General features: G+C 48.1%; 1 protein-coding gene across 1 annotated transcript in view; it reads right to left on the bottom strand.

Annotated features, from left to right (window-relative positions):
* Window positions 1–1490: 1490 nt before the first annotated feature.
* Window positions 1491–13895, bottom strand: part of Gtf2h3 (general transcription factor IIH subunit 3) — an 18427-nt gene continuing 6022 nt past the window's right edge. The window contains exons 5-13 of the mRNA XM_006970681.4: window positions 10547–10609; window positions 9584–9613; window positions 9286–9314; window positions 8577–8651; window positions 7080–7133; window positions 3593–3661; window positions 2694–2829; window positions 2546–2582; window positions 1491–2459 (exon numbers count right to left, since the gene is read on the bottom strand). Coding sequence (XP_006970743.1) covers window positions 2390–2459; window positions 2546–2582; window positions 2694–2829; window positions 3593–3661; window positions 7080–7133; window positions 8577–8651; window positions 9286–9314; window positions 9584–9613; window positions 10547–10609 — 563 coding nt within the window. The 3' untranslated portion in view covers window positions 1491–2389. The remainder of the gene's footprint in view (window positions 2460–2545; window positions 2583–2693; window positions 2830–3592; window positions 3662–7079; window positions 7134–8576; window positions 8652–9285; window positions 9315–9583; window positions 9614–10546; window positions 10610–13895) is intronic.

Below are 13895 nucleotides of genomic sequence, written 5' to 3'. Positions count from 1 at the left end.
TCCAGGCAAACAATCACACACAAGAAATAAAATTTATTAATATCAGAATTGTACATGGGTAGGAGAGTAGAGGGGTGTCCTGTGTCCAAGGCAGTAACTTTAAAGAACTCTAAAGAGTTGTAGTTTGCCAGGTTCGTGTTAGTTCTTCCAGAAAACAGCATGCCATCCCTCGAAGACCACTGTACGTTTACACAGCATCACAGTCATGGCTCTGGATACTCCTGTGTCGAGGCCATCCTCTGCATCTCATGTTCTCTCAATGGTAACACCAAATGCACTATGAGCAAAGCCAAAGAACCTTCGAATAGTAGCCCAAAGGGTCTCTTGCCTAGCTACCATATTCAAAAATCTGTTTATTTCTTGGTTTGGGCCAAGTCATGTTCTGGGTTTCCTTCAATGCCAGCCAAAGATGGTTCCTTGCCCCAAAAGTAGCCTGTGTTGTGGAAAATCCTCCGATGGTAAAGGCTAGTTCAAGCTGGGCGGTGGTGGTGCACATCTTGAATAAGCTTGGAATAACATGGTCCTCCCCTTCCAGCTAAGAGGTCCATGGATCTATTGCCATTTCTGCCACCCTCCATTAGCCACAGCAAACTGGCTTGGGCTTCCCACTACCACCTCAGGCCGAGGTCTGTGATCAGCTGTGGCCCCCACAGCAGCAGCTGGAAGACCTGCTTTGCCATACTACCTTTACATGCAGACCCTCTAGGCCCCAGCTCTAGGTAAGTCTATGCCTCAGTTCCTGATAAAGAAAAAAAAAAGTTTGGAGAGATGGCTCAGTGGTTAAGAGCACTGGTTGCTCTTCCAGAGGACCTGAGTTCAATTCCCAGCAACCACATGGTGGCTCACAACCATCTGTGATGAGATCTGGTGCCCTCTTCTGGCGAGCAGACATAAATGCAGGCAGGACACTGAATACATAAAAAGCTTTTTAAAAAAAGGAAAAGGCTGCAACAGCCCCACATGGAACTGAGTGGAGACAACTCAGGAGTCAGCTCTACCCTCCCCCCATGTGGCCCTGGGGATCAGAGCAACGTCACAGTACCTGCTGGGCCATCACACCAGCCTGCTGATTTGCTTTTGTCCTTGTTTGGGTGTTTTAAAGATTTTTATTCTATGTGTATGGTTGTCTATGTGTGCATGCATGTCTGTGCACCATGTTTGTGCCTGATGCCTGTGGAGGCCAGAACAGGGCATCCGATCCCCTGGAATTGGAGTTACAGACAGTTATGAACTGCTATGTGAGTGCTGGGAATTGAACCTAGGTACTCTGGAAGAACAGTCAGTGCTCTTAAGAAAGCTTTTAGTCATTTCAAGAAGAACTGTTCAATGCAACCTGGGTGGTGGTGGCACACACTTTTAATGCTGGTGGATCTCTGTGAGTTCGAGGCCAGCCTGGTCTACAAAGTGAGTTCCAGGACAGCCAGAGTTGTTACACAGAAAAACCCTGTCTCAATGCAAATATCTAGAAAAATACTTTAAAAGAAAATTAGTAAATATAAAAATAGAATTTTTATTGTTGCAATTACAAGTGTTTCTACTGAACTAATTTACATTTCTAGTATTCAACCGTTCTCCAACATTAATGTTATTCTTTTTTTTAAAAAAATGACAGAATCTTACCTGTGGAGAGCTCAGGTAAGTGGCTGTCGGACCCCAGCCAATGAGCTCCTCCTCGCATGTCTCTGACAAACCTTACTACAGCCCCAGCACTTGCTCTCCTTGCAGATTTAAATTTTATATGTTTTTGGTGAAAAACATTACTAATAATTTTGATTAACTTTGTACAAATATGCTGGCGTATCAGATGAACAGAACTGCTAACACTGGAAGGCGAACCTCAAGTTAACAGGGCTTGCTTACATCAGACCATTGGTTGGTTTGTTTTGTTTTTGTAAACAAGGTGGCCAGATGCAGCCCTGGTTGGTTTGAATATTTTGAACATTAAATTGTCTCCTTTAACCATATTCAAATGTAACCTGACCTAAAGGCACAAGCCTTCAGTCCGGGCACTCAGAGAGCAGAGTTTGAGGCCAGCCTGGTCTACATAGTGAGTTCAAACCAACCAGACAGAATGAAATGTATATCCGAGGCAGGATCTGAACCCAAAACCTTACTGACTCAGTCTCAGCGGTGGGGTGCCGGCCAAGGACATGCAAGGCCACCCCCAAGGAACAGAGAGACACCAAACAAAGCAGCGTCAGCCGGCTTCCGCCGGGCAACTGCTACCTTAAAACAACAAACAGAAAGTCCTAAGGCTGTGCTGGCCCCCTTTCCAGATAACGTCGGAGGCCTGGGTGTACTTCAACTCCACCCTACAAGCACGGGGGAGAGCAGTGTTCCCCTGGGAGACTCGGCCTGTGGCGAGAGACGGAGAAGCTTGTGTCGCTCATCACAGGGACACCTTCTGCTTCTTTTTCTTGGCCTTCAGTACAGGAGGGAGGGAGATCTTAAAGGCTGTCCTGGAATGATGGAGAGGGAAGAAACATTTCAGGGCTGGGAAGCTCTCGGGAACCCACTCCCGGTCAGCACCTACGAAGATACTCACTCGCACGTGGTGCAGATGGGGCTGAAATTGCAGAAAACTGTTAAAAAAAAAAAAAAAAAAAGAAGGCAATAAGGATTTGAAAACCAGATTACTTTCTGCGCCACCCCCTCCCCCACCACAGACAGTAAGAAAAACCACATGAGCTTACTGGACAGACACACGGAGCAGACATAGCCAATCTCAATGAGACTTCGGTGGCAGAAGCAGGCAGCCCTGTAGTCCACATGGATCGGAGGTGGGAGGATTAGCTGAGAACGCTGATCTTGATCCGGAAGAAAAACCCACTGTTTGAAAAACAAAAGAAATACAAAGAAAGAATAGGCAAGGAATTTATAATTAAATCACAGGAGGAAAAACAGCAACAGTCCAGACACAGACAGCAGCCTTAGCCAATCATCACACAGACAAGAGCTTAGCCAATCAGCACAGCTTAGCCAATGATCACACAGACAGCAGCCTTAGCCAATGAGCACACACAGACAGCAGAGTTTAGCCAATCATCACACAGACAGCAGAGTTTAGCCAATCAGCACACACAGACAGCACAGCTTAGCCAATCATCACACAGACAGCAGGCATTAGCCAATCAGCACACACAGACAGCACAGCTTAGCTAATCAGCACTGAGGAGACTACTAACTCAACTGTCTTTTAGGGCTGGCGAGATGGCTCAGTGGGTTTTCCCAGATTGCCACCACGCCTGATGGATGAGCTGAGTTCCACTCCTGGGACCCACATGGTGGAAGGAGAGAACTGACTCGGAGAATTGTCCTCTGCCCCCGACATGCACTCAGCGGGCAGCACGCACCCCCACACACAGAATAAAAATGATTTCCTCCAAAGCCTATGAGATTCATTTTTATTCACCCACTCCACACTTAAGCACTGTGCTAGACAATCATGACACCTGCAAACAACCTTCAGAGTTCAGCGATCTGGAAGTCCACCCCGCTCAGCCTGGAACTCTGAAGCCGCCCTCTCCCAGCAACTCCTTCCCTGGGATGCTAGAGGTGGTGGGCTGCTGCCGCCGCCGCCCCGTTAACTCACCAGTAAGTACTGCAGGAGAGAAGGCATCTGAGGCACCTTCAGGTACAGTCCCCCTGTGATGTCACAAGCCTGCAAGACAGAGCGGTCACTACCAAAGCAGAACCTCGGCATTCCCAGGGGAGGGGTTCATGGAGGACTCCACAGCCGATAAGGTCAGCTGGTGTGACGTCCGTGTACTCATTACTGTCCACGCTACAGACACCAGCACACAGCTCTGCTCCAGATTCCCAGGCTACGGGACAGATTGTGTCTCTTTCTCACGAGTTGAGCCCCTAGAGATGTCGACAGATACCACAGGCCCCCGGAGGCATGACTCTGCCCTCTGCGCCATGCAGCCCATGCTGACCTTCCCAATGCTTTGCTTTCAATACAGTTTCTTGCTAGTTTTAAGGGGGAAAGAAGAGCACACGGGGCTGGTGGGCACAATACTGACGTTACAGTTTAGTTTCCATGACAATCAAGTGGGGCGCTGGGGAAGGAAAGCGAGACCCGAGGGAAGGCAAGGGCCAAGCCTAGGCAGTGAGGGGACAGCAAGTGCCAAGGCACCAGGCCACAGCAGCCCGGGTTTACTGTGGTTGCAGGCAACACCCCTTAACGGGAGGCCCAGAAGGAAGAAAAGAGAAGACATGGGGTGGCCAGAAGATCACGGCAAGGACTTGGGTATTAGCCAAAGTGTGCTAGGATGATAGGGGAGGGGAGTGCGGGGTGGGATGGGGAGCATGGGGTGGTTAAGCAAGTGAGTAACATGGCCTCTCTTACGCCATAGGCTTCTTTCTGACTCCCACGAAGACAGACTAGCTGGTGGAGTAGGTGTACTAAGAGAGACCAGAGTCTGCAGGCCCCTCAGATGGGGCAGCCAGGAAAGAAGATGGGAGGCGGGTTCAGGATCTGTGCTGAGGACAGATTCAACAAGATCACAGCAATGGGGAAGGAGAGGAACAGAAAGGGGAAAGCCAAGCTGACTGCCCAGTGAACCACGCTGTGCTCAGAGACAGGACTGAGTTTGAGAGCATCCACTGCTGAGAAAAGCCGGAGCTCTGTTCTGACACAGTGACTCAAGGTGTCCAAGAGGTGATGGCATATGTATTGCAGAATACGCCCGCCTGGATTCGAGGCATCACAGTGAGGGACAGGGTACCAGAGCCAGCTTTCAATCAGAGTCGAGATCTCTGAGTTAATGGACACTTCAGAGCTGAAATTGGCAGCTACAAATCAATCACCTCCTTGAAAGCCCACTAGTGACAGGCAAAGGGACTAACGGTGTGGTGAAGGAGCAAAGAGAAGGCAGCACAGTTACCCGCATCTGAACATGACAGGTGACACACCCTGAATGCCACATGGCATCACAGACAGGACCAACGCCTGCATTGTGTCTCATCCTCATGGGGTGGGAGCCTAGATTTTAAATACATGAAAATGTAGCCTGGCAGTGGTGGTGCATGCCTTTAATTCCAGCCCTTGGGAGGCAGAGCCAGGCACATCTCTAGGAGTTCGAGGACAGCCTGGTCTACAAACTGAGTTACATAGGACAGGCTCCAAAACTACACAGGGAAACCCTGTCTCGGAAGAACAAGACAAAAAAGTAATTAATTCTTAGTTATTTCTAAACAATGTATTATTATGCAATAAACAGGCCAGGTGGTGGTGATAGCACACACCTTTTATCCCAGAATTCGGAGGCAGAGGCACATGGATCTGAGTTAGAGGCCAGCCTGGTCTACAGAGTGAGTTCCAGGACGGCCAGGGCTACACAGAGAAACCCTGTCTTGAAAAATAAAAAATAAGCCGGGCGGTGGTGGCGCACGCCTTTAATCCCAGCACTCGGGAGGCAGAGCCAGGCGGATCTCTGTGAGTTCGAGGCCAGCCTGGGCTACCAAGTGAGTTCCAGGAAAGGCGCAAAGCTACACAGAGAAACCCTGTCTCGAAAAAAAAAAAAAAAAAAAGAAAAATAAAAAATAAAACAAAAAACCCCACATGCCTACTGTCAAGTTGAGCCTAAGCAACAGAAAAGCCCAGCCCTCTCAGACCTATGCATTCTCCCGTTCCCTCAGCCCAAGCAGCAGCCTAGACTCAGAGCTGTTCCCCACCCCTGACTGACTCGTCTTCAAGGACCTAATCTTTTAAGAAATGTTGAATGGGGAAGGAATGTTAACCATTTTCTGTACATTTATTATCTGTGTGTGCACATGCATGCCACGCACACAAATGGAGACCAGAGGAAATCTTGAGGGCATTGGCGCTCTCCTTCCACATGTGGGTCCCAGGAATAGAACTCAAGTCATCAGCTTTGGGGACAGGCACCCTTAGCCACTGAGCAATCCCAATGGCCCAGAAATATTTCTTGTGAGCAAAAGGCAGTCATCCACAGCTTGCTGATTATTTCAGTTGTGGGTACCTTTGCCCTCCTCGCCCTTCTGGTAAAATTCAAAGATGCAGTTTCAAACTTCTGCTCCAAAAGCAGCATCTAAAGCAGGAAAACTGCCATGAATTTGAAAGCAGCCCGGGCTAGAGTAAGCTCTTGCCACGCCTCCCACCCCAGAGCACCATCTGGTTGTGGGGTGTATCTGTGCACTGTGTGAGGATGCATTCCTGTGATGGTGTAATAAGAAGCTGCACAGCCAATAGCTAGGCAGGAGAGTAGAGGGGGCACTTCCGGGCAGAGAGAGAACCTTGGGAGGAAGAAAGGCGGAGTCACCAGCCTGACGTGGAGGAAGCAGGTTGGGCAGTAGGAAGATGAGGTAATAGCACATGGCAGAAAGTAGATTAATATAAATGGGCTAATTTAAGTTATAAGAGCTAGTTGGGGACAAGCATAGCTAATGCCGATATTTGGACTACAACATCTAACAGTAATTCCTAAGACATTTATGATGCAATGTATAGAATTTATATTTTCCTTGAAAATTAAATTATTTCCTAGAAAATTTAAGATGGTGTCACACACTTTTTTAATCTCCACACTAGGGCAGCAGAAGCAGGGAGACCTCTGTGAGTTCCGGGCCCAGCTACAGCCACACAGTGAACTGTGTCTCAAGACAAACAACAGAAACAGATAAAAATCCATCTTTTTTTTTTTTTTTTTTTTTTTTGGTTTTTCCGAAACAGGGTTTCTCTTGTGTAGCTTTGCGCCTTTCCTGGATCTCACTTGGTAGCCCAGGCTGGCCTCGAACTCACAGAGATCCGCCTGCCGCTGCCTCCCGAGTGCTGGGATTAAAGGCGTGCGCCACCACCGCCCGGCCCCTAAAAATCCATCTTAATTGTACATTAAACTCAATATAACAAAAATACTCTTTCGGTCTCTGCAGTCTTACTCTGTAGCCCAGGCTATCCTCAAATCTCATGACTCTCCTGCCTCAGCTTCCTGACTGCTGGGATCACCGGAGTTTGCCACCAAGGCTGGCAAAGGTATTACCATCTCCACAAGTACTCGGTACACACGTTCCTGTATGACAGCCTGGTCACGGCCACACACTCCGAGGAAACCTACCTGCTGGAGGAGCCCTGAATCCGAGTCCAGGACGCAGGCATCAATGAGAATATTCTGAAAGGAACATTTCAAAACATTATAGCAACGGTTATGGCTGTCTCAGACATGCTGGACTCTCCTTTTATCTTTTTTTAGAGACTGGCTCTCAACTCTGTAATCTAGACTGGCGTGGAACTTGTGCTAATCCTCCTGCCTCTGCCGCCCCAGGGTTGGTACAGATGCCCCAATTTGTCCAGCCAGACTCTATTCCTAGAGTGGGTCCATTATCATGTAGAGGGAAGCTGTAAGATGGACACTGAGGTAAATTTGGCATCTGAAGCATCCAGTGCAGGTCCTAACGCCCGTCTCCAAAGCTGGACCCCTTTTCGCCACCACACTCTCCATGTAAGGTAACACAGGGCTCGAGTGGTGCTGTGTGTTTGAACTGAGGTTTGGAGAAGGGGGCTGGAGAGATGGTGCAGGGGTCAGGAGCACCAGCCGCAATTCCATACGACCCTGGTTGGGTGCCCAGCACCCATTTCGTATCTCACAACCATCTGTAGCTCTACTTCCACAGAATCTGACACCCTCTCCTGGCTTCTAGGGGACCAGAAAGGCACAGGTTGCACATATCTACATGCAGGCAAAAACACTTAAGACACATTTACAAATACAAACAAACCAACCCACAAACAAAACCCAGAGAACGATGATGTATGTGAACATCTCATCTCAGGTATTTGCAAAGTCATACCACACTACGATAAAAAGAGAGACACTGAGGCAGCCTGGTGCACACCTGTTACCCTAATTACCCAGCAGACCGATGCAGTGCTTCTCAAGTTCCAGGCCTATGGGGGCTACAGGGAGCTCACACCAGCCTGGGCAAGTTAGCAAGAGCCTGCCTCAATACAAAAGAAGAGATTGCAGACACTCAGGTCACACAGAGCCTGCCACACATGTGAAAGCCTTGGGTTAAATAACACTGCCAAAAACAAACAAAGAAAAGAAAGAAGGAAGGAAGGAAGGAAGGAAGGAAGGAAGGAAGGAAGGAAGGAAGGAAGGAAGGAAGGAAGGAAGGAAAGAAGAAAAGGTGGAAAAGCTGGGGGCTCCTGTATCTCCCTGTCAACCCAGGCATTCTTAGCCACATGAGGGCTAACCAGATGAGTGCCATGACACCTGATGCAAAATCAAGCTCCAGTGCACAGTTCTGAGAACACTGCCCAGTCACAAGGACTCAGGACCCTAAAGAGACAAATGACAGGTACCCAGTGTGGATTCTGAATCCACACTCCACTAACAGGGCTCTTCAGCCAGAACACCTCTCTGCAAGAGGGACAGTCATTACATTTGGGGTTTGTCTGTTTGTTTGTTTTAAGACAGGATCTCTCTATGTAGCCCTGAGGCTGTCCTGGAACTCTCTATATAGACCAGGGTGAACTCAAATTCAAAACGGTGTGCACCACCGCACTCGGCCTCTGATTATTTCTTTCGGAAATTCGGAAGGCTTGGCCTCACCTGCTTCTGAGCAGCAAAGATGACGTTCATGAAGTTCATGTACTGCAGCGCGCTGTCCTCTGCAGCCTTGATCACCTGCGAACACAGCCCTTAGACCTCAAGGACCTCCCAGGACTCACAGTGACATGACCTACTGCACATACACCATTAGACCTCAAGGACCTCCCAGGATTCACGGGGACATGACCTACTGCAATCCACAGACAGTACCACTTCTGCAGTCCATCTTCCTACTTAGTACTAAACCCCTGAAGTATAAGGTGACAACAGATCTTTCCTGGTCCTTGTTAAACTGATGGGCATCTGTTCAGAGTACCCAGCATGCACTGGGAGGCCAGGAGAGAACTACTGGGAGTTAGTTCTTTCCTTACATGTGGGTCCTGGGGACTGAAGTCAAGTCATCAGGCTTGGCACCAGGCACCTTTACTGTCTGAGCCTTCTCCCTGGGCCAAGAGCTCTTGACTATACAAATATTAATTTTCTGTAAAAGTAGCAATGTTGAAAATGCTTTTCCAGATGCCTTTGTGGGACAGGGTCTTACTATGCAGCCCTGGCTGGCCTGGAACTTGCTATGTAGACGACATTGTCCTTCAACTCACGGAGCACAGCCTGTGTCTCCCTCCCCCGGTGCTGGTATTAAATGCATGTGATAGGCCCATGTTTCCCAGTTATATGTCTGCAGTTATATGTGAGTTGTGTATAATCTTACCAATATCCTTGATTTCATCTCCTGATTATCTATAAAGAGATCAAAATAGATTATAATCTAACAAACAAGATAGCTTAAAAAGCATGTGGCTTTCTGAGCAACTTTTATTTTATATTATTTTGAGATAGGGTCTCATTAAGCAGCCCTGACTGGTCTGAAACTTGCTATGGAGACCAGGCTGGCCTTGAACTCAGAGATGTGCTGCCTCTGGCCCGAGTGCTCAGCAATTCTTAAATACCCCACCAAGCATGCAGCACTAAAAGCAAAGGGTGAAAGATACAAAAGAGTCAGCTCCTACCTTTAACTGCCTTGTTCACTCTGTGAATGTCTGGGTGCATTAGCATTAAGGAATAGAACGATTCTGTTTCACAAACACCTGCACTAACAGGAAAACAGACCTTCAGACTGTAAACCAGCCCCTCCCAACTTCCGCCATGACAGCCATGTGGGTGGGCTTGGGTTGTTACCCATTCTATACTCACCAAGAGCTCTGCACATGAAGACCACAGTTCCGACAACTGACTACCCACCATCTTGGATACCAATACTAGGGCCACACCCAAACCAGTCAGCCCATCCAGTGAGATCATGAATTTGAAAGCCATACAGAGAAGATCGGGACAACTGGATAAAACCTCCAGGATGTAAATGGCACTCAGTATTGTTCAAGGACATTTCACAAAAGCAAAGCTGCCCGTGACACTTGAAACCAGGTGCTGGGAAGAGTCTGGTTGCCCTGTGCCTCAGGCCAGGTCACCTGCTCACCGACAGCGTACCACTCACTAATTACGAGGTCAGGAAGCAGCTCTTAAAATCAGTTCATGAGAAGTCAAGCCAAGGAATAAGATCAAAGCAAGCACCAGGCTACCAGCGCAAGAGGCAAGAAGCTGGAGAGACGGCTCAGCGAGTCACAGCACCGGGTGCTCGTGCAGAGGACCCAGGCTCGGTTCCTCGCAGCTACACGGTGGTTCAAAACCACCCGTAACTCCAGCTTTACGGGATTTAATGCCCTCTTTTGACTTCTCGGGTACCAGACACCCACACTGCACACAGAGATACACACAGGCAAAACATTCATTCTTAAACAAGGTAAACCAAACGAGACAAAAGAAACAAAGCAACACCTCACCCGGAAGCAGTGCTAGGCTTTTCAGGTGGCCATGGGAACATCCCGCAGGGCTGTAGAAGAAGGTCTAGGAGAAGCCACCAGCTAACCACCCTCACTACAAAAGACCGCCTGGAGACACCAGCACAAGGATACAGCAAAGGGCTTTGGCAAGGGATCCCGCTAGCAGCGTCTCCGTGTGCTGGCCCTTTATGTCACCTGCAGATGTTAAGAGCACAGAAGGGGGACATTCTAAGTCTTTTTTCAAATGAAGTCATTCTGAAACTCTAGTATTCATGAATGAATCACAAGATGACACGTTCAAAGTGGATTTCAAAACACAGAGACCAGCAATCAGTAAAGCCAAGTGAGCTACTCCACGCCTCTTTTCAGAGAGTCTAAGTGTATATTTAGGGGAAGGAGAGGCAGAGGTGGGAGGTGGTATTTAAAGGACGAGGAGGGACTGGAGAGGGAACTCAGTGCTGAAGAGCTCTGGATGCTCTTCCATAAGACCTGGGTTCAAGGCCCAGCATCCACACGATGGCTCACAACCATCTCTAACACCAGTTCCAGGGGATTGGATATCTTCCGGCCTCCACAAAAACAGGCACACACGGTGCATAGACACACATGCTGGCAGAGCATCCATATACATGAAGTAAAATAAACCAATCCAAAAAGGAAAAAAATATGCCGGGCGGTGGCTGCGCACACCTTTAATCCCAGCACTCGGGAGGCAGAGGCAGGGGGATCTCTGTGAGTTTGAGGCCAGCCTGGTCTATAATGTGAGTTCCAGGACAGGCTCCAAAGCGACACAGAGAAACCCTATATCAAAATAAATAAATAGATAGATAGATAGATAGATAGATAGATAGATAGATAGATAGATAAATAAAATAAAGGACATGGAGTTTCATTTAGGATAAGGGTCTTGAGACGGACAGTAGGATGACCCTGGAATAGTGTGTGCACACCTAACACTACTCAACTGTACACTCAAAAACAGTTAAAATGGAGCCCAGTGTGGTGCACACCTTTAATCCCACCATGCTGGAGGCAGAGGCAGGCAGATCTCCGTAAGTTTGAGGCCAGCCTGGTCTACACAGCAAGCTCCAAGCCAGCCAGGGTTACACAGGGAGATTCTGTCTCAAAAAATTCTTACTGCTTTGGAACTCAATTTTTTTTTTTTTAAATTTATGTGTAGATGTGTGTATGGATATGTACACACATGTGCAGAGGGTATTGGCTGCCTGGAGCTGGAGTTAGAGGAGGTGTTGAGCCTCCCTACATGGTGCTGTGAACCAAACCTGGATCCTCTCCAACAGCAGCAAGTGCTGTTAACCTCTCAGCCATCTCTCCACCCTAGAAATCAATTACTTTTTCTAAGTGTACAGCTGAGTGCCCACCACCACGCTCTAATTGTACAACAGCTTCCATCATCTGAGACCATGGGGCCCACATGTCCATCCCAGCCCTGGGTCACTGTCAACCCCTTCTCATCTCTAGAGTTCCTTTTTCCTCCAGGTGACCTCTGCAGACCAAAGGCTGAAAACCATGGCAGGCTACAGGGACACTAGAGCCCTGGGCTTGGAAGGGCACTCTTGATTTTTAAGATGTTAACACTGAAGAGTGTGGTGATTTCAATGTGAGTGGCTGCCACAGGCTCATGAATGCTTGGTCCCCAGTTGGAGGAACTGTTTGAGAAGGACTGGGAGGTGTGGCCTTGGTGAAGGAAGTTGTGTCACTGGGGGTGGGCTTTGGGGTTTCAAAAGCTCAAGCCATTCCCAGTTAGCTCTCCTCCTAATCTGTGCTTCTGGATTAGATGAAAATTCTCAGCCACTGCCCCAGCACCAAGCCTGCCTGCCTGCCTGCTACCACGCTCCCCACCATGAAGGCATGGGTTCTAGTACCCTTTGGAACCACGGGTCCCAAATTAAATGCTTTGTAAGTCACAGTGCCTTATCACAGCACTAGAAACCTAACTAAGACAGAGGCTGAGTGGGAAGACAGCAGTGGGAAGTCGGAAGTCCAGACCAGCTGGAGGAGTCTGTTAGAATAAAATAGCAGCTCTCATACAGCACTTGTAGGGCACTCTAGCAAAGTCTGAAGAGGTCCTCCGGGCAGCCACAAGTGCAAGGCCTGGGCTATGCCAAGTGTCCCACAGTGTGGTATTTCATCTCAACAGTGTTGAGGCTGACACCGAGGACATAAAGGGGTTAGAATTTGGAGGCATCTCTGAGACTAAACTCAAAGGACTACATAGCTGATTAGATGGTAGATATGAGAAGAAAGGAATCCAAAAAGAAAGCTTTGACTTGGGAAATTAAGAAAATGGAGGGACAGACATAGGAAACGGGATGGTGTCACAGCAGCCAAAGAAAATAAGACTTAAGACATGTTAGAGGCCAAGAGACAGAGAAATGGAGATGTCTGAGCTTAAAGTCTGTGTTTGAGTCAGGCTGGGAAATGTTGCCACCTAATCATGAAGGGCAGGGGCTGGAGAGATGGCTCAGTGTCAGCCACAAGCACTGCACTGGCAGGAGACACGGGGTTGGTTCCCAGCACACACCAGGCAGCTGACCCCTGCCGCTGCCCTGCCTAGGTACCTGCGTGCACACTGCATACATCGACTCATGTAGGCACACAAGTCAGCATTTAACCTTTTTCTTTTTAAAGATTTATTTTATGTGTACGAGTACTTTGTATGTGTGTCTCTACCATGTACATGCCTGGTACATGGTGAATCAGATCACCCAGAATTGGAATCACAGATGGTTGTAAGCTGCCATGGGGGTGCTAAAAATAGAACCTGGGTCTTCTGAAGAGCAGCCAGTGCTCTTAACCACAGAACTCTATCTCCAACCCCTATGAACATAAATTTTTTTTTCTTTCTTTCTTTCTTTTTTTTTTTTCAAGACAGGGTTTCTCTGTGTAGCTTTGTGCCTTTCCTGAAACTCACTTGGTAGTCCAGGCTGGCCTCAAACTCAGAGATCTGCCTGGCTCTGCCTCCCGAGTGCTGGGATTAAAGGTGTGTGCCACCACCACCCGGCAAACATATATTTTTCTTTAAAAAAATAAAATAAATAAATTTAATCTTGAAAATAAATAAATAAAGGAAGGCAAGCATCCATGGAAGATTTGAGATGTATTTTAAGGGACAAGGTGAAGGCAAACCAGACATTGGAAAAAAAAAAAAAAAAAAAAAGAGGCCGGGTGGTGGTGGTACACGCCTTTAATCCCAGCACTCGGGAGGCAGAGGCAGGCGGATCTCTATGACTTTGAGGCCAGCCTGAGCTACAGAGGAGTTCCAGGACAGTCAGGGCTGTTACACAGAGAAACCCTGGGGGGGGGGGGGAGTTCAAGGTTAGCCTGGGCTACTTAGGGAGGCCCTGTCTAAACAGACAAACAAAACCCAAACAAGACTAAGAAAGAATAGTTGAAAAACAAAAGAAGAAAAGCTGGTTAGCAGTGTGTCTTCCTGGAAAGCCAGAGTATTCTGGAGCCA

This window comes from Peromyscus maniculatus, chromosome 23, assembly GCF_049852395.1.
Source record: "Peromyscus maniculatus bairdii isolate BWxNUB_F1_BW_parent chromosome 23, HU_Pman_BW_mat_3.1, whole genome shotgun sequence".
Classification (NCBI taxonomy): Eukaryota; Metazoa; Chordata; class Mammalia; order Rodentia; family Cricetidae; genus Peromyscus; species Peromyscus maniculatus.
This window is presented reverse-complemented; position numbering and strand designations above follow the sequence as displayed.